Source organism: Adiantum capillus-veneris, chromosome 2 (assembly GCF_014529385.1).
Source record: "Adiantum capillus-veneris isolate H3 chromosome 2, ASM1452938v2, whole genome shotgun sequence".
In the NCBI taxonomy this organism is placed as follows: domain Eukaryota; kingdom Viridiplantae; phylum Streptophyta; class Polypodiopsida; order Polypodiales; family Pteridaceae; genus Adiantum; species Adiantum capillus-veneris.
In genome coordinates this window covers 180,102,437-180,123,947 of record NC_140932.1, presented here as the reverse complement: position 1 = coordinate 180,123,947, position 21,511 = coordinate 180,102,437, and the positions used below count along the sequence as shown (strand labels likewise).

The following is a 21,511-nucleotide window of genomic DNA, read 5'->3' as shown; positions in this document are numbered from 1 at the left end:
CTCTCGCAAAAATGCTGACATTTCTTTATCTAACACATATAAATTTGACTAACAATTATCCGAAACATCACATGCAAAAATCAAGTACTAGAAAGATGATTCTTAATTATAGAAGTGATAGACAAAGCAAATACAATAGGGACAGACTCCCCTTTAAGCTTTACATTCAGGATGTGAGTTTTGCCCCTATGCTGAAGGGTGATCTTTTTATTGAAGACATCCAACACTCCATGTATACGAACCATCCACAGGATTCCCAACAATGCATTGCACCCTTCCAGTGGCATGACGTAAAATTCTTATGTGTTGACATATGACTGAATATGGAGATGCAGCTTTTCAATCATATGCGTAACACACTCTGAGTGGCTAGGACATGCCAACCTTGCCTCTGCTGTGTATCCCATCTCTTAAGCTTTGATGCCTAGCTTAATGGCTAACTCTGGTGGTACCTGGATCAAAGAAGATGAGTGTTGTCTAGTCTCTAACTTTACCCCACACTTTGCATAGCTCATTGGCATCTGAACTTGGCCTATCACCCACCATATTTGGCACTAGACCTGGCGTGGGTTTAGGCTTCTTGCCTTCCCTGTCCTCTTTGTCCCCCGAGTCAGCTGACCTCCTCCTCTGAGGACAATCTGCAGCAAAATGGCCACACTGCTCGCATATAAAACATTTGTTCTCAGCCATTAAAGCCTTCTTTTCCTCGAACGACTTGCGCACAAAAGCCTTCCTTTTCTTTTTTTTGGCCTGTTCTTCACACGTCTTGGCTAAGTCCTTGCCTTTGTTTGCCTTTTCTGACCCTTCGAATGCTTCAGGAGTCACTTTCACAATGGGCTACTTTGCTGAATTTTTATTTTGCTTCCCCCTTTCACGTTGCCTGAAAACCAACTGTCCTCTCCCTTCAACAAGGCAAGACCAGTGTTGGCAAATTCCATAAGCTGAGTGAGGGTAGCCACTCTGTTCTTTGTACAATAATCTCAAAATCCTTTAGGCAACCCACAACAATACTTCTCAATCTACTCTGTCAGTGGCACAAACCTATAGGAGGTTATTGAGAGCAATGATTTACAAAACCTTCGATTGTACTCCTGTAGGCTCTTGCAAGTAGCCGTAGTGAGTTGGTGCCAATCCGTCATGATATCGGCTTCAAATTCATTTAACAACCACGTAGATGCAAACATTTGCTTGAAGTATACCCATGTGGCAGGTGCTTGTCCTTGCATTAGCATTGTCGTCCACCATGTAGGCGCATTGCCTTTCAAGAAAGTGGCAGCTTTCCTACCCTTGGAGGCCTCTGTGAAATTTCCCCCTGCATAAGTTGTATCAAACTACTGGAGGAAAGTAAGAGCCTTTGCCTTATCCTCAAGTGGCTGAAAGTATCAACCTTTACAGCTACTCCTTCTTTGTATGCTTTTGGCTTTTCTAATGCTCCCAAATTATTATAGTAGGGAAGCATCTACAACATGGGCACTGTAATAGGGATCATCAACACCCCTTGGCCATTGACATTATGCGTCATTGGTGCCATATGTGGCTGCTGGTTGAAAAAATCAGCAATTTTGGTTGCTGGTCGGAAAAAAAAGCCATGCCAAAATTGCCCTATGGCACCCCAAATTGGCCCTGGTTGCACTGAAACCCTTGCTACATGCCAATATTTTCATGCATGGGGTTTGTAATCATGCCTTGCATATCCCCAAACATTGTCCCTGACATATATTGCTTATTTCTAGACGCATAACTAGCCATGCTCTAAAACACTGACCCACCCCCAAAATACCCAGGATATACCATGGGTGGTGGAATAACCTATTTCATAGTCTGAAAACTGGTTCCCTATCCATTTAATGCAACATTTGGACTCGGAAGGTGGAGGTACAATTAATCAGTATATTCCTCCTCCTTCCCATTCCTTACGTTTCAAGGCCACATTGGACAATGGAACTCATCCTTTAAAAGGCCTAGAGTAGGATTCGAACATCCGCATCAAGCAAAGAACGTGTACTTAAGAGTACTCGCATAACCAACCCTGCTCTTGGCTGCAGGTATTTCGAAACGCAATTCGCAGATTGAAAAAAATACACACTTGCGCCAACAGCATCTAGCTCCCTTGCACTTGGTGCTCGCCTGTCATCTGGAGCCTCGTGCCCCATGCAGCGTGCCTCGTCTTGCCTGCCTCTGCATCACCTACCTACCCTTACCCTCACCCGACACTAGGCCACCTCGCATGATGTCTGATCGCATCAACAAAGATTCCCTTGCTTTTTCGAATATCTACAATTAGGTAGTGGGTTAGGTACCCACTACTCAGACAAAAAATAAAAAAGATTCTTTATTTGCCGTATGGGCGACCATCTCTTGGACGACCACCTTTGTTGGGTGGGCATCGTAAGGCAATTTGCCTTCAAGGTGTGAGCTCAGGTGATAGCATTTGGCGGAAGGCCTTTTCTTTGCATTTGGTTAAAGAGCCAAATCTTCCTTGCCACAGCCATAATGGGCATATTCAACAATCAACGTGTTCCAAGAGACCACATTTTGAACAAAAAGATCATCAAGAGCTCTATGTGCTTTCAGAAGGGCACCACAGTCGAGACAACATTTGATATACATATGAACCAAAGCATTGAAAAGCATAGCATGTTTCTCCAACAACCCATTGTGACCTACAATCTCCCCACCGTTAATTCTCTCGCCCAAATCAACACCTTTACTAAGGCCTCTTTCCTTCAAGGTGCAAGCATAGTTAAAAGCATTTAGAGAAAGTCCTTCCTTTCACATGCGGTTAAAAGACCCATAGCTTTCTTGCCACAATCATGTTGGGCATATACCACAATCAATGTACTACAAGAGATGATATTCACAATATTTAGGAGCGAACATCCTGGACTGGAAGCTTCTCAAGCACTTTTTGTGCTCCTTAAAGTGCCACATTTAGCATAAAATTTGACTAAGGCATTGTCAAGCATAACATTTGGAGTACATATGGTCAAAGCATTGCCAAATACAATATTTATTATACATACTAGTAAAACGGCGACGGTGGCATGGCCCCTCTTACTCTCAAGCCTCGTGCAGAACAACCCGTACCGTTGCACGACGTCCACCATGCCAACCCTTGTGGGAGTGTATGCTTATAGAACGCAAGCACAGGTATAGGTAGCACCACAACAGCGTGACATAGAGAACATCTGCAGAGACACACCCGCCTTTAATGTGTGCTACCAGGAGCACCTACAACTCTCTCCTAGGCATGGTGGTGAGAACCTTAGCCTCGTCGGGTTCTGCGCTGCCCGTCATCCATGCAACGGGGCCTTCTCCATGGGATCTGAGAACTTTGGAAGGCATTTATAACCTATAGGAGCGTGCATGCACATCTTGTGATTCCCATCTACACGCGCGCGCGCTTGCTTGCCCTTCCTCCCTTTACAGTGTTCAAGAAAAATCATTTTTCCAAACATACTAAAGTCCTTTTCTTGAATTTGCCAACACAAAATTTTAGAAAATTAGGTTTGTTTGCGGGTTTTTATACACTATGTTTCTCTATTTTGGTGTGGAATTTCTTCTTTTCCTCTGGACCTCAACCGGAATTTTTGAAATTGAAAACGGCACGATATTAAGCTGACACATTTTTCCTGAACAATATTCCTCTAGCTATTGCTTCAGGCAAGTGAACCCTAAGCAGATATTGAATCCAAGCTCACGTCCTTGATCACTCCCATTGAAGAAAAGAAATCGCGTATACGGTATGGTTGTGAAAGTGAGTGGGAAATCAAGGCGCCCTGGCTCCAAATATCAACTTATCAAATGCAACCACAATGGCCGTCCACACCAAGTGCCATGCTAGTTGTCCTTAGCCAAAGCTCTTTGATTAATCATTATTCAATAGCATTGCTCCCATAACCATTTTTGCTCTTATTGCGGGTGTATTTCTTTCTCTCTTGTTGTTGCTGCTGTGAAGCAAATGCTCAATCAGTTCTTGTGATGACCCTCACAAAAGCAGACCAATTGCGATGCAACACGTGCAAGAAAAGAGGGTGAGAAAATAATCCAATTAGGTCACAAATGTGGCAAGTGGAAACTAAAAAAAAGCTTCCAAGACCTCGAGTCCTCGACGCCCACATCCAACCATAGCTACCTCTGCACGTTTGTGAGTTTGGATGAGAAAAATGTCCTTCGCGCTAAGGGGATGCAGGATATGAACGGCGCAGTGGTCGGGTGCAAGTGACCATGCCTTTCCTTGGACTCCAGCTTTGCGATCGCACAAAGCAAGCAACACTTAGGCATCTCCTTCAGTTTCATCTTGGCCACGCCGGCCAACTCCTCTAATTTCTGGCAATGGTCAAGCATCTCCTTCGACTTCATGTCCACCATGCCGGCCAGCTCCTTTTCTCGGTTGCTGCTACGTCTCGCCCTTGCGTTTCTTCTCATCTTAATGTTTTACCTTCTAGTACAGCCGACGATCGGAGGCTGCCTCTCTCTCTCTCTCTCTCTCTCTCTCTCTCTCTCTCTCTCTCTCTCTCTCTCTCTCTCTCTCTCTCTCAGCAATTCCATATCCATCTACTTCAATCTTGAAGGATCAACCATCAAATCTACGTTTTGAGTATGCTCGACAGTCGTCGCTGATCACCTCAACGTAGGAGGCAATGCTGGCTATCCAATGTTGAGCACTACTAAAAGACCTCTCTCCCTCTCTCTATAGATATCTCTCTCTCTAGCATGATAGATGGAAGGCGACTCTCTCTCTCTCTCTCTCTCTCTCTCTCTCTCTCTCTCTCTCTCTCTCTCTCTCTCTCTCTCTCTCTCTCTATCACATCCCAACTTGCTTCTCTCACATTTTCAGCCATAACTTAGACCTACACACTTTCCTCTCCCAGCCAAAGTGTGGGCTCTGCATTGTGACTCTCATCACTACAATTTAGGAGCATCGAGAGTCACTCATCAGCCATACACATACTACATCACATGTAACTTTGGTCCCATAGGTCATATTTGACCTCCGAGGGTCTATCTATCTATCTATCTATCTCTCTCTCTCTCTCTCTCTCTCTCTCTCTCTCTCTCTCTCTCTCTCTCTCTCTCTCTCTCTCTCTCTCAGTGCAGCCGTTTTTTGACCTAGTAGACAGCAGTCCACTCTTTTGATCATAACTTCTTCATCCGAACTCCGATTTGGGTAATCTATAGCCTCAATCGAAGAGCACGAAGTTCTCTACGCATTGATGTAAAGACAAAAATTTTCAGAGTTATGGAAGGCGTTTCTGTAGCAGCATTTCCGAAGTGAACAGGTTCAACAAAATTGATTCTCATCTCCTATTTTACATACAATGTCTTCCGGCACTCGCAAGGGTTCTTCTTCTTCAACAAGGTCCACAACCATTGTGGAAAATGATCCAAAATCTCCTAAGTGTGGAGATAGCAACACAACCACCCAACCAACGACATCGGAAACCATGATCATGGCGTACTTGGTATCATTGCAAGAGACCGTAAACAAACAAGGCGAAGACTTACGAGCACTTGCAATGGAGAATGGCACACTAAGGGTACTTGTGGTTGAGAATGAGAATCTCAAGAGGACACTTGAGATGCAAACAACACGTTTGATACAACTTGAAGAGGAGGTCAAGGAATGTAAACGCTCTCTTGTGGACTTGAATGCTTTGAAGGAGCGGATGAGCAAAGTAGAGCATGACCATGTATTGAAAGAGGAGAAATTTGACACTATGAGCCGGGATGTATGCGACATGAAAAATGTATGCACAAACAAGTCTTGGGCTGATGTATGTGGTAGCAATGTGGTTTCTAATTCCTCACTCATGCAAGCTATGGTTCAAACAAAGAATGTTGAGAATGTAGATGTGGAGGAGTTGAAAGAACGGGAGCGACGTTCCAAGAACATTATTATTCGTGGAATTCCCGAAGAGAAGTTAGAGACACCTCCTTCTCTTGCTATTGTTATTGAAGATTTCTTCAAAACCCACTTTGGCATGTCCGGAGTTATGGTCTATGGAGCACATAGAGTGGGGAAGCAAGGAGCTCCTCGCTCGGGAGAACGGCCAATTGTATGCACCATGCCGGATGAGACCAAGAGAAAGATTATCCTTGATAATAGTTGGATCTATTTGAGGAATACAAAATGTTTTGTATGTGAAGATCGCACTATTAAGCAACAAAATATGCGTCGCAAGGCATATGAGGAAAAGAATAATAAAAACAAGGAAATCTCTCATGAAGAAAATGTGCCCAAGGAGGACGCAAGTCTCTCAAGCAAATAGGGATGCGTGACCTATGAGACCGAGTTACAATTGAAAATATGCTTTTGGAATTGTAATGGATACCCATGGAATGCGGGGGTTGGCATTGATGAACTAACAAGCAAAGCCGATGTTGTACTTCTTGTTGAAACTTGGGAGCATGATACACAAAGAATTAACGGCTTGGAAGATTACAATGTACATTCATTGATGTGGTCAAAGAATCTCAAGCAACGAAGAGGACAAGGAGGGTTAGCATGTATGGTTAAGAAAGGATTGGAAGATTTTGTATCAATTGTGAAAGATGACAAGTACAAACGTTATGTATGGCTGAAAATTATGACAGCAAAAAGAGCACCCATTTTGTAGCCGGTTGCTACATTCCTCATCATGATTCTCCCTTTTATGCTTGCATGGATAGAGATCAACCATTTTCTGATTTGGAAGAGGACATTGCTTATTTCAAAGGTGAAGGTGATGTTATTGTATTTGGGGATATGAATGCTCGCACAAAAACATTGCAACATGATACTCAACAATTTGATATGCCATACATTTCAAGGGAGTTGGAGGAAGTTCACTTGTATGATCGTACTTCAATGGATGAGAAAGAGCCAGATCACTATGGAAAGTTACTTTTACACATGTGTAATAGCACGGGTATGCTCATTGCCAATGGTGTATCTTTGTGGAGTGGAATCAATGGATTTACATGTAGAAGACATAATGGGGATAGTGTGATTGACTATATGCTACTCTCTGAAGCCATCATGTATCGCATAAAGAGTTTTATGTTTGGTCAATGGACCCCGGAATCCGACCATCGCACCTTATGTATTGACCTTTCATGTGGAGAAGCAACTAAGCATGATAATCTTAGCCAAAGGAAAGAGAAGTTATAACTATGTATGGATTTCAAACGGGCACCAATGTACATTGAAATGGTTGAGCAAAAATTATGGATGACAAAGCTTCAATGTGATGCACCATTGGAAACTAAATGGGAAGCTTTCAAGAAAGCTATTTGTTCTTGTGCGGAAGAATGCTTTGCCATAAATCATCTCCATGGTATCAACAAAGATAGATCACGCAAAAGGTGGTTTGATAAAGAATGTCAAGATGCTCGAAAGTCCTTGATAAAGCTTGATGCAACTATGGACAAAGACAACTATCAAAGTCATTTGCATACATACAAGGCATTGATTCAAAAGAAGAGAAGAAGATGGGAAGTAAAGCAACAAGAATTTCAAGTCCAAGAAAAGGCACATGCATGTGGAAGATTTTGGAGAAACTTGAGAGGCAAGCGGGTTGAGAATTTTGGTAACTTGAGTCTACTGGATATGTACACACATTGTAGGCAATTATATGAGCAAGAAAATACTGAAAAAATGCCATTTTATGGTTCACTCCCATGTATGCCGTCTTTTTTTACTATTGAGGATGTATGCGGTGGGCTTGAAAAGTTGGCCACTCGCAAAGCGGGAGATCTTCAAGGTATCAAGCCGGAGATGATCAAATGGACGGGAGATTTTACCCATGAGTGGATGTGTGATATGTTCAACCTTGCAGTTCAACATGGTATGCCTTATGATTGGAGTACTAATTGGGTTAAGCCTTTGCATAAAGGAGGGGATGTAAAGAATGTAAGCAACTACCGGACTATAATGATTGGGTCTCTTATGGCAAAGTTATTTGGGTGCATAATGGAGATGAAATTGAGTGATTGGACTGAAGAGAATGACAAGCGTGCAAAGGGACAAGCGGGTTTTCGTCGATGCCATAGCACCATTGATCATCTTGTCACTCTTCGTGTTCTCATGGAGGAAAGTCGGTTGAAAGGCAAGCGATTGTATTGTTGTTTTGTGGACTTTAAGAAAGCCTTTGTTATGATTCCACGTAACAATTTGTGGAGAAGGATGGAAGAACTCCAAGTGCCAAGTGAGTTTATGCTTGCGGTTTCTCGAATCTATGAGAAGGTGATTTGTCAATTGCGCATGGGAAGAGAAATTTCAGAAATTTTTGTAAGCACTATTGGGGTTAAGCAAGGATGTCCATTGTCACCAACTCTCTTTGGTCTATGCATCGATCAATTGGATCAAATGGTACTTGACTTTATGCAAGAAGAAGGCATTGAAGAGGTCACTATTTGCAATGCGGTAATCATGCTTTTGTTGTATGCGGATGATGTAGTGCTTCTAGCACACACTTTAAAAGATGCACAAAAGCTTATGGTTGTCCTTGAGAACTTTTGCTTGCATAGTGGGCTGATTGTAAATGAATCCAAAACAAAGGTTATGCTTGTGAAAACCAACCATAAGGAGAAGCCATGCATTGTGTACAACAACGAGACACTTGAAGTTGTTGAGAGCTTTAAGTACCTTAGCCTTGAGGTTCCATCCAATCACAAGTGGCATGAATGTGCTATGCGTCGTTTGGAAGCGGGAAAGAGAGCATATTATGCATTTGAGAACATGTGTAATGCGGGAAACATCAAGTGTTGGGTTCTCAAGAAGTATCTTTTTGATGCATTGGTGACACCGGTTCTTCTTTATGGAGTTGAAGTGTGGGGTGGGAGCATCTCAAAGTCTACTTGGAAAGAGTTTGAGAATGTCCAAAAGCGTTTTCTTACAAACTTTCTCCAAGTTAAGACACAAACACCATATATGCTCCTACTTCTTGAGTCGGGATCTCTTCCAATTGAGGTTATGGGCATGGAAAGGGTTGTGGAGTACATGATAAAGATGCATCAAAACCCCTCACATCGACTTCCTACAATTGCATGGGAAGCAAGCAAAAAAGTTCAAAAGACGCATAAAAGCAAGATCTTGAGCACGGGATGGATGCAAGACATAAAGAAGTGGTTTGGGAGATGGGATGCATTACACTTGCTACATGATGCTTCAATTGACTCTCAAGTGAATGAAGCTTTTCTACAACGCCAATGAATTACGGCTTGGGAGAAATCCGGTGGGTCACGCTTCATACATTACACCACCTATATTGCCCCCAACTACAAAACCATGTTCTTCGCTGAGAGAGGAAACCGTACTCACACTTACATGCTTGAGCCTATTCCCTTGTCCGCGATACGCACTATCGCAGCAATTCGGCTTAGCTCCCATTTCCTTCGATGCGAGATAGGGCGTTGGGGCAATGGAGAAGAGTCAAATCGATTGTGCACATTATGCTCACTGCAAGTTCGAGAGTCTGAGTACCACACACTACTAGAGTGCTCAGCTTTTGATCACATCCGAACTTGCTTCTCTCACATTTTCAGCCATAACTTAGACCTACACACTTTCCTCTCCCAGCCAAAGTGTGAGCCAAACTGTGGGCTCTCCATTGTGACTCTCATCACTACAATTTTGGAGCATCAAGAGTCACTCATCAGCCATACACATACTACATCACATGTAACTTTGGTCGCATAGGTCATATTTGACCTCCGAGGACGATAATAAAATCTATCTATCTATCTCTCTCTCTCTCTCTCTCTCTCTCTCTCTCTCTCTCTCTCTCTCTCTCTCTCTCTCTCTCTCTCTCTCTCTCTCTCTCTCTCTCTCTCTCTCTCTCTCTCTCTCTCTCTCTCTCTCTCTCTCTCTCTCTCTCTCTCTGTCTGCTCCAGTTGGAACTTGGAGGATTTTGAGACTGCGCTCGCCGCTCAGGCTGCGCTCTCGGTTGGCTCAACTAGTGCACTAATGGAGAGACCATAATCTCGCTCTCTCTACTACTCTCTCTCTCTCTCTCTCTCTCTCTCTCTCTCTCTCTCTCTCTCTCATGAATGCGTAGGAGTGCATACGGACACGCTGTATACGGATACTGGTGTGATGATGCACGGACGCACATACGCTTGCATGGAACCAAGCCAGTTTCAGGGCTCCCTGTCACGGTCACGGTTCACTGGTTTGAACTTTGTCCTCACTGAGCGGCGGCAATGAGTAGCGGCAAATACTCCTTGCATTCGAAGTGGGCAGGCCGGCCCAGGCAGTGACCACTCTCTCTCTCTCTCTCTCTCTCTCTCTCTCTCTCTCTCTCTCTCTCTCTCTCTCTCTCTCTCTCTCTCTCTCTCTCTCTCTCTCTCTCTCACAGAGTCTCTCTCTCTCTGCGAGAAAGTCCAAGCTGTTAATCAGTGTGCATGCAAGTCCTGAGAGCGCAAGTCCAGGCTGGGCAGGCTGTGGCAGTTCGAGTATGAGGCTGCGGTTGCGGACTTTGAGTTGCCTCGAGGCTTGCGACAGTTCGAGTCTCTCTCTCTCTCTCTCTCTCTCTCTCTCTCTCTCTCTCTCTCTCTCTCTCTCTCTCTCTCTCTCTCTCTCTCTCTCTCTCTCTCTCTCTCTCTCTCCGCAAGGAAGTCCAGGTAGTTATGCGACCAGGCAGTCTCTATCTCTCTCACTCAGAGTCTCACTCACTGTTTCGCTCAGAGGAGCTTTGGACACGTGTCCGGGGGGGGGAACCGGAATCCCCTCCCCCATTATCTATTAGTATAGATTAGAAAAAAGTCTTTTTCGAGTAGTGCTGTGTTCGGGAAATATGTGGCTCACCATAATATCGTGCCACTTTCAATTTAAAAATGCCGGTTGAGAGCAAGGGAAAAAGGAGAAATTCCGTCCCTTGGAGAAATGATTTTTCTCGCACACTAACTTGGTGGCACACCTCTCTCTCTCTCTCTCTCTCTCTCTCTCTCTCTCTCTCTCTCTCTCTCTCTCTCTCTCTCTCTCTCTCTCTCTCTCTCTCTCTCTCTCTCTCTCTCTCTCTCTCTCTCTCTCTCTCTCTCTCTCTCTCTCTCTCTCTCTCTCTCTCTCTCTCCGCAAGGAAGTCCAGGTAGTTATGCGACCAGGCAGTCTCTATCTCTCTCACTCAGAGTCTCACTCACTGTTTCGCTCAGAGGAGCTTTGGACACGTGTCCGGGGGGGGGAGCCGGAATCCCCTCCCCCATTATCTATTAGTATAGATTAGAAAAAAGTTTTTTTCGAGTAGTGCTGTGTTCGGGAAATATGTGGCTCACCATAATATCGTGCCACTTTCAATTTAAAAATGCCGGTTGAGAGCAAGGGAAAAAGGAGAAATTTCGTCCCTTGGAGAAATGATTTTTCTCGCACACTAACTTGGTGGCACACCTCTCTCTCTCTCTCTCTCTCTCTCTCTCTCTCTCTCTCTCTCTCTCTCTCTCTCTCTCTCTCTCTCTCTGGCCCGGGGGGAGGGGCCTCCTCCGGCTGTGGGTGGTGCAGGACTGCAGCAGGCGTGCTCTCTCCCTCTCTCTCTGGTGCAGGGCTCCCCCGTACACACACTCATGGTGCATGGCACGTGCCAAACACACGGACCTCAAGGCTGGCGCTCTCGCTCTCTCTCTCTCACACACACTGTTTCGCTCAGCGTCTCAGATTACATTGCCTGAGCGCGCCGGAGTTAGGAGCTTATGAGCGTGGCAGGGGAGGGGGAGCCGGAACACTGTGTGTCCAGTGCTATTAATAGCCCATGCGCCGCCGCGCTCTTGAGGACCTTAATGAGGCTACGAGGATTTTGAGGTTGCCAGTCTCTCTCTCTCTCTCACACAGACTCTCTCCACTGTGCAGTGTAATCATTTTTTCAAACATACGAAATTCCTTTCCTTGAATTTGCCAAGAGGAAATTTTAGAAAATTAGGCTACTTTTTGAGGGTTTTACACTATTTTTCTGTATTTTGGGGCGGAATTTCTCCTTTTCCCCTTGCCCTCAACCGACATTTTGGAAATTGAAAATAGCGTGATATTAAGCTGAGACACATTTTTCCCAAACGATGTCCCTGTGTTGCCTTCAGGGCTCCCCCGTACATACACACACACACCACCCCTGGTCAGCCTCAGCACGCCAGTGGTGCATCGCGTGTGCCAGATCACTCACGACATGAATACTCAATCGTCAGACAGTCACCTCGCAGTGCGCACTGGCTCCTAAGTGGAGTTCTACTCTATTCACAGTGTGGCATTGGCTCCGTCTTCTCTCTCTCTCTCTCTCTCTCTCTCTCTCTCTCTCTCTCTCTCTCTCTCTCTCTCTCTCTCTCTCTCTCTCTCTCTCTCTCTCTCTCTCTCTCTCTCTCTCTCTCTCTCTCTCTCTCTCTCTCTCACACACACACACACACACACACACACACACACACACACACACACACACACAGCACGCTGGGTTGCAGGGCACAATCCCGCCGAATGAAGCAATTGTCGACACGTGTCCGGGGGGAGGGGCCGGAATCCCTTCCCCCATTATCTATTAGTATAGATAGATAAAGATGAGGCGTTTTTCTCGAACCCAGTCCGACTCCATGCCCTGAGCTCTCTCTCTCTCTCTCTCTCTCTCTCTCTCTCTCTCTCTCTCTCTCTCTCTCTCTCTCTCTCTCTCTCTCTCTCTCTCTCTCTCTCTCTCTCTATGAAATTGAAATTGAAACCGGCACGGTATTCTTTCCCTTGAATTTTCCAAGAGCACCGGAATTTCTCCTTTTCTCCTTGCTCTGAAGCTGCACGCAAGCACGATATATGCTGTCCGTCGACTGCAGGCCCTCAGCCTCTCTCTCTCTCTCTCTGTGCGAAATGCCCCCTACACCATCAATCGTTCATGCCTCCATTCCTATGAAACCCACCAGCTTGAAAGCTAATGAACCCAAAGTATCGGTGATCCTTCTGGCAACTGAAACGGGCATGGTATTAAGCGTCTCGGGCACGGTATTAAGGTGAGACGCTTTTTTCACGAAACCCAAGGAGTCAAGGACTCCAGGAAATCGAAAACGGCACCGTATTAAGCTGAGACGCCAACTGTATGACGCGACAGAGAGGGAGGCTCTCTCTCTCTCTCCCCTACTGCACGTGCGCACTGCGCATCCGTGACGTGACAGAGAGGGAGGCTCTCTCTCTCTCCCCCCCCCTACTGCACGTGCACACAGGCGGTAGCCGCGATCTCTCTCTCTCTCTCTCAGACTCTCTCTCTCTCTCTCTCTCTCTCTCTCTCTCACGTAGCCGACAACCGGGGGCGATCTCTCTCTCTCTCTCTGAGACTCTCTCTCTCCCCGTAATCGCCACAACTGCACGGCTCTCTCTCTATCTCTCTCTCTCTCTCTCTCTCTCTCTCTCTCTCTCACACACACACACACACAACGCACTGTGACGCCCGTGCGCAAAGCTCACGCGCCGGAGGATTTTGCTTCAGACACGTGTCTCGGGGGGGGGAGCCAGAATCCCCTCCCCCATTATCTATTAGTATAGATTAATCAAGGCATTGCCAAAGCTCATCATCACATTTGGCATACATACTAATCAAGTCGCCCATTTGGCATTGTCAAGCATACTATTTGGCCCAAATATTGACCAAATTAAAGCAATGTCGAGCTCAACTTCAATACATCCACTTCCATTTTCCTTTCTCATTGTTATTTGAAAATGCATAGAAAACTGATCCGGTCATACCATTGCTAAACACCACATTCAACATAGACTTTGACTAAAGCATTTCCGAGTATCGCATCATTACCATGTCCGTAAATTAGATATCTCTGCAAGCACTTACTACTTTCTAGAGTGCACTATATTTGGCATGAATATCGACCAAGGCATTGCTAAACACCAAAGTCTTCTTCAATGCCATGAAGCTATTCAATGATTAGCATACATATAGATCAAGCTTTGTCATCCGCAAAATCGGCATGCAAATCAACCAAAACATCACTAATCGGGACATTTTTCTCCAATAGATTATGAATAAGTTGATAGCAAATGCCATTAGATTTCCCTGGGACAGTGATAAAGTCAAAAAACCTGTGTCCTGTTTGAGTTTCCCTTTGTGGATGCAGAGCGTTACGACACCATCGCTTCATCTCGTATGTAGATCTCAAGATGAAAAATAATTTCTAAATCCCAAAATTACACACACACACACACACACACACACAGTCCCTTAACTGCTTTACATGGCAAAGAGCATACCGAGCCTCAGAGCTCTGCCTTACAGCAAAGGCAGGGTGTTATGAGATTGGGCATCCTCCTATTGTATGTGGTTTACGATTGGGATAGATGGAGCGTAATGGTTAATTATTGTGTTGTGTTTCTATTTTTATTAATGGTGAGTTGATGACTTGTAGATTGGAATTCTAGGAGTTAAGGAGAAGGCGTCGGCAATTAGTAAATTCCTCGTCCATTTTATTTTTGCATAGTGCTTTAGAGCTTTTATCAATAAGCCACTATGAGTGCTTTGTAAATAGGATAGTGAGAACTCACCCTAAGAGGATGATGCAATAGTGATATGCTCCACTCATAACTAAACTGGACTAAGTGCAAAAGAGCGGCCTTCAATTTTTGGCATCAACAAGTATTATCAAATACTAAATACCAAACTCCACAAGAGGTCCCGTGGAATTTGGGGCTACAATCTTGAAGCCATTCTTTTGTAGATACTCTCAATTTTTCCCAATCCCCTCTCTTAACCTATATTTTGGACAATGGACTTTCTCTATGTCACCTTTTTGTGTAAGAGTGTGTAAGGGTTTTTGTCCTTCCTTATTTTCTCTGTGTACCTCTATGTGTAGATATATCAACATCTCCATCCCTTCTTTATGTGTCAACATCTTCTCCTTCCATCGCTTCCTCCTCATAGGATAGACAGGTTGTTCCTCCTCCATTGTTTGAGCGTGGCGAGAGTTCACGACCACCCTTGTATGTACCTTTTGTTGATTTGAATGCTCCACAAGGTCAAGGGTTCATGATTGGGAAACTAGACGAGGATGCGTTCAGGACACAATTGGTTGCCTCCGTGAATGTGTTTTCTTGGTTGGTGCAAAATCCTAGCTTTATGAAATTTTTGCAAGCGCCACCAGTGTCACAAAAGACAAGGCAATTGTCTTATGCACTAGAGACAATTGAGGCTCAAATCTAGGTCCCTTGTGCGTCCTAGTAGGGTGGGGAGCACTCACATGCTGCGGAGTCACGTGGGGCTCCAAGACAAGTTTCTTCTGTCCATGAACAAGTGGTTAGGACGCTAGTGCAACCAAAGTGTGTCGACCCTAGCAAAGGATACAGACAGTGATGGATATGCTTACAGATGCATAGCAGAGGGCTAGGGAAGATGGGAAGAGCCGGGGTAGGCAAGTGGCAGCGGAGATGTATGCTTTATGTGGTTTTTAAGACCAAAAGGGCTCCAGAGAGGGCATGACACGGTGACAGGTGAAGGAGGATCAAGGTGCTGGGTTTTGAATTAAATATGTAGAACTTGAGGTGCTGAAGGACCAGGACTAAACGGCTCATCAAACAAAGCTATAGAGCCCACGATATTAAAGTTTGAAGCCGGAGTCATTGCAGATCTAGGACGGATACAGCAGGTGATGATAGGTGGCCAGAGCTGGTGTAAGTGGATAGATACAAAGTGCTCAAATTATGGAGCGCGCCGGTCTTTTCGGTTTGCCAATCAGAGTCTAGATGGGAAAGTTATCGCTAATTGAAAATTGGTCTGGGATCGATTGTGTGCCAAGTCGTCCGTATTAAAAGACGTGACATTAGTTGTTTTTTTGGCCTTGACTAGGTTCGAGAAGGTAGCATGCACTATGTGGAGTCAATAGAAATTGACGGCTTGCAAATCAAAATCGTAGGCGGCCAGATACGCCAAGGTGAATGTGGGGCGGTTACATATATTTTTATTTTTTTTTTGGCGATCTTAGTTGACGCGCTCAAAAAGGTTGGAGTGCAGCAAATTTATCACGGTTTTGAACCGACAAGACGGAGTTTCAATGCATTGACAAGATGGGTGTTTGGTAAATTCAGTACGGGGAGCGCCGACGGCGTGGAGCTTGTGCCCAGAAAATCCATTTGTTGGTGGATGTTAAAAAGCAAAGGGTTGAGTTGGAACATAAGAAACAAGTGATAAAATCACAAGGCCTGCCATAAAATGGAACGACTATAAGTAAAATGCAAAATTAAGGGCAAAGAAAGCTTGTATCATTATTTATGTCGGCTTTACATTTAAATCTAAAATTAAGAGATTCTTTTGACAAGCTCTTAGCTTATCTAGTGTGTGTTGTGGAAATAATTGTTCATATAAACATTCATTGAGTCCTTGAATGCCCAATCTACATCTTCTTAGCAACATCCATCAAGTTTTGGAATGCCCATTGGCCAATCTAGCCTTCACTTAGATATTTCATTGCGATAAACTTTGAAGTTAATGCCCTCAAGCTAAAGACAATTTGGACAGGTTTGCTATGTAACAAGAGATTGCCATTGGTTTGTGATTTTGTAGGATCTAAATTGTGCAGCTATGGTATTTTCACCTTGTCTTGCAAGTGAGAAATCTCATAATTGATGCATGAGCTCCCATCTTTCCACTTGGGATAGAACCTCTCGTGGTTTTCATTAACACTAAGGTTGTTGGACCCCGGGTTCATTATGCTTCCAATCATGACTCTACACATGGGGGGCTATGTGCATTTATGCATGCAAAGTCATTATAGGTGAGCTCTCTGCTTGGTTTGAATTATTAGGCTTGCCATTCCCATCATCCTTGTGTAGTCCTTGTTGTGAAGGTCAGTGATGGTCTTGAGTGTAGGCATACTCTTAAGAGTTTGGTATACATTGTAGAGAACATACGGACTACCATTATGGTACTTGCACTTCCCTCTATAGGAGTGTAACCACCTTGTCCACAGGACAAAGGGCAAGGATGTCAAAATAGACAGAGAAGGTAGTCCCAACTGGAAAAAAAAGGCGAATCTCTTCACAAAACCCCTCTTTGCTCAATCAAGACGACATTCTCTCTCACACACACAATTAAATAGCCACATAGCAAGTAGTTGCTCCGCTGGCAACGAAGGCTCAAAAAAAGGTAATTTCACTTTATCCAAATCAAAGTATGACCGTCTCAAATTTTAGGAAGAAGTTTTAGAGATCTTCAATTTTAGGATTTTTGTCTAAAAAGTGCCAATTTTTGTTAAGCTTTCCTTCTCAAATATCTCATAAAAGGATGAAAAGGATCAAAATCCGGCTCCATAAAGTTATTTCAAGAAAATTATCAAAATACCCCTCTAATTTGTGGACATTTCCAAACAACCCCTCAAATTGCCAAAATAGCCTTGTTTCTATTTTGGTTGGATTCTTCAAGATTTTCTAATCTATATTCCTTTTTGACAATTGAGGTCCATTTTTGAGTGCTTAGCATGTAGTTTGACACATTCTCACAAAAAAGAGGAATTATGTAACATGTTTAAAAATAATGAAGTAGATTGATTGTTTTCAAAGCCTACATAACCAACTCAAATTGTAGTTTTAAATTCTTGTAAAGATAGACAATGTTATTTTATCTTCATAGAAATGTGATCTCAAAACCAGGGGTATTTTCGGAATTTTGAAAAATTTGAAGGGCATTTTGGGAATTAATGACAATATTGAGAAATTTGGGAATTTTTAAAATTTGAGAGGTATTTTGGTAATTTTCCCAATTATTTATCAAAGCACTAGTGAATTCTTATAGGAGACTTAAAATGGACATCTATTCCCATATGTGCATTGAAGGCTCTACCCAATATTCGGAGTGTATTACTCATTAGTGGCAGCTACATGCTTGTCAAGGTTGCTCTGCAACTTCATTACATAGTATTTATATCGAGGTCGATCAGGTCTAGAAGCTTCATGTCACAAAGATTTGGGTAAATTAAGCTCCTCGCTGCACCTCAAAAACTCTCATGTACTCCCAACCGTGATGTGCTAGCCACCCCAAGTTTCTGACAAAGGACACGAGAAGAGCCACGTGTTGAGTTTGAATCTTGATGTGGAATGCCTCAACCTCTATCTTCACTTGCATGTGTTCATGCTTGTTTAACTTGGGGTAGTTATGCCTTAATTACTTCTATTAAAAATTTTGTTAAATTTTTTGGAGATTCCCAAATCCCCCCAATTCCAATATTTTGGAGACCTTGCATGAACTGTTATGCTCTGTAATTAGGGTTGACACTGACACCTCCCACGACTTGCAGTACCCTATTACAGTCCTGAAGACCATCACCTATGTACTTAGGGCTGGCACTGACACCTCCTACGACTTGGCCACCTTCCTCAGTGCCCTATTCCAGTCCTGAAGACCATCACCTATGTCATGTCCAACTACCTTTGCCAATGCCAAGCCATCGTGTACAGAGACACCCTCAAACAAATCAATGCATACCAAAGTTAAGGGTTGGCAAGTGACCGTATATTCGTAAGGGGGATGCGGCGAAGTCATGGAGCAAGCTGCTGAATTAGCAAATGCAAATAACATCGTACCCCCCTAGACTCATTGACGCTCCAGGGCTATCCATAAAAGCAACCAGATCCGCAAAGGCAAGTGTTCCATTTTCCAAACACAAGAGAGTTCAAAAACACCCTCAAAGCCATACACAACCCTCAAAGCCAAAACCAAACTTCTTGAAAACCGTTCCCATAAAATCTAAATGCACTAAACATCTTATCATTAGTAAAATATCACCCGAAATTGCCTTGCTCAGTCTAGTGTGAGACTAGTGTGCAAGCACACTATTATATATGATGCTTGGAAACAAGTCAAGACTTCACTATGACCATCACTGCAAGATATCTTTGCTGCGCTTAAGAGCCACAAAGAATATACTTTTCAAAACAAAATCATAAGACCATACTTTTTTTTCGTATAACATGTGTGAACCTCAAGGCCGGATCTACCGTCCGCAGGCTGCAATTCTGCAGCACATCAAAATCCGTCAAGGCTGTGGCTTGCAGCAAGTCGAGATACCCCACCTTATAATAGCACATATGGCCAGCGCTGTGACTTACTACATGCCGAGATCACGTAAAAAACAGCACCAATGAGTACCTAATGTTGTCACAAGAACTTAATCACCTAGCTCATCAGACTTGTGTCTTATACCGAAATAGCCCATAGTGGCCACCACCACCTCTAAAAGTATGGCTGGCTCCACTCTTTATTCATCCATAGGGTGAACGCACTTCTGCAACAAAGAGATACCTCATCTGTGCCAGGGTGCTTTTCTTGGACATTGTCAGTTGTCAATACCAATAACGGACTCCTTTTGAAGATCCACAGCCTGATTTGGGCAGCGATGCAAGGTAGCACCAAAGCCAGTGGTGACACCATAAGTGTCAGTGCCTTTCAGGATGTTGTTGAGGACCCAATTGGAGCTTTCATCAACGCGCCCTTTGGCTTCATCAAGCTCGACCGCTAAATATTGAAGCTCAGAACAATAGGCTGCCATGGCTATTTCAGCTCCCTTGAAACCATAATCCAGGCTGGGATTCGGACCCCCACTCAGATTTGATGGCAAACCTGAGTTATAATAGTCACAAACCAGCTCAGAAAATTGAGCAAACATGAGCTTGCCAATGGCAGCAAGTGCAATCCTCATGTTGTCCATAGACACCCCAATGGGAGTACCCTGAAAGTTGCCTCCATGCAGAGCCATGTCCCGTGACACATCGATAAGAGGGTTATCATTAACAGAGTTGATTTCCCTCTCAATCGAGTGCGTAGCATTTCTGATGACTTCTATCTGAGGTCGGCGGTGTCCGCAAAGCATAGCGGTCCTGCTTAGGCTTTGACAAGGGGTCAGTTTCATGCAGCTTTGCTGCGGCCTTCATGTAGGAGCTTCCCTCTAATAGAAACTCCATTACTGCGGCTGCCTCTATTTGGCCTGGATGGTGCTTAAGCTGATGAGCAAGGGGATCTGTAAACTCGGGCTTGCCCTGCATCACCTCACAAAAGAGTGCAGAAAGAACCTCTGAGAGAAGAGCAAGAACATTAGCGTCGAAGCAGACTTTCGCCGCAACAGCAGCACCAACCGAGATGCCATTGACAAGGGCAAGACCCTCTTTGGGCTGGAGCTCAAAGGGAGTCTCAATGCCATTGCCCAGCATATATTAGAGTGAAACAACACAAAGAACAGCCACTCACACGAAGAGAGGACTGAGGAGCCCTCCATAACTATCCTGTAATATTTGTGGCAAATCTTGCTCATACAAGGTAACAAACGGCTCTATACCTGACAGATATGAAGCATCACTCCTATAAACAAACGAGCCCCTACTGCATGCCGAAATCCAAGGCCAACGGTGTCTCTCGTAGGCCGATCCTTCTACAGCAGGTCGATACCCCTCATCAAATCCACCAGCGCTGCAAGCCTTACCGCTAGCTGCAGAACACCAAAACCCATGAGCATTGCAAGCCCAAAATAAAATAACAAAAACCAAAAGTTCCTCATTGAGAAGCTCAATAAGGGGTTCCTGCTCTCTATCCTTGAGAGCTAGTCTTGCTTTGCTTGATTTTCTCTTCTTTCCTTTAGAAGAAAACTCTGCTACCATATTTGCCTGAGTCTGAGTCTGATGCCTTCACGGAGAGACTGCTCCCTTCCCCACCATAGGGATGGCGAGCTGCCAACCCCAACACCTGGGAGTTCACAAGCATAGCTGTGGGAAAAGGCATGGGACAAATTAGAGAGGGCGTCTCTCTCCGCAAGCTATATACTGGTGGGTGAGCAAAATTGGAGAAGCGCAGAAGAAGGCAAATGGCGGAGGCAGGGCAAGTTTGTGGAGCAGGGGGGAAGGGAATATTGAGAAAAATCCAGCTGCCCACAAGGCACGAGAGAGGGCGGGGGATACTGATGATGACGATGATGAATGTGCAGCCGAGTAGAAGGGAAAGCCATGGAGGCCCGAAAGCTCTACAAAGAGACCTGCTTACGAAATTTCCACATCCACCCACACCCAATAATGAGGTTAGATTAGTGGCTATAGACTATAGAAGGTGGCGTTGAGCATTGACACCCAAACTGACACACTAGACAGGCGGATGACGACAGGGCCATCAAGCGCACGAGAACAGAGAGCTGCACTGCCACAATCGACATGTCTTGCACATGCGAAAAGAGAGAGAGAGGGGGTGGACGCGCGCAGGAAGGAGGGGGGGGAAGCAAGCCAGTTGGGATCCGCTAGGGTAAAAGGGCCAATAAAAAACCGGGCCAATAATGAGACACAAGTCAGGGACACAAATAACCCAATATTAGTCCAAAATATTTTCATTTCTATAGCCATTTTTTAACGTGGCCCAAAAAAAGTTACAAAGCCAGTTATGGCTTACAAAGGGTCCATCTGTGCATTTGTCCACGTACATCAAGGATTACAGCTGGACCACGACCACCTCTGCACACCTTTGTTAAATGATTAACTCTAATAAGCTCTCAGATTCCTTCGCGCCAAAATCTGCCGCTTGATGATCCACTACCTGCACATAAA

General features: G+C 44.4%; 1 protein-coding gene and 1 pseudogene across 1 annotated transcript; both read right to left on the bottom strand.

Annotated features, from left to right (window-relative positions):
• Nucleotides 1-18,818: 18,818 nt before the first annotated feature.
• LOC147464166 (phenylalanine ammonia-lyase-like) lies at nt 18,819-20,137 on the bottom strand (annotated as a pseudogene).
• A 33-nt stretch (nt 20,138-20,170) lies between these two features.
• LOC147464165 (uncharacterized) lies at nt 20,171-21,185 on the bottom strand. The gene has a single exon (XM_086493183.1). It carries the CDS (start codon nt 20,579-20,581, stop codon nt 20,171-20,173), a length of 411 nt encoding a protein of 136 aa, XP_086349309.1. The 5' UTR covers nt 20,582-21,185.
• Between the last annotated feature and the right edge of the window lie 326 nt (nt 21,186-21,511).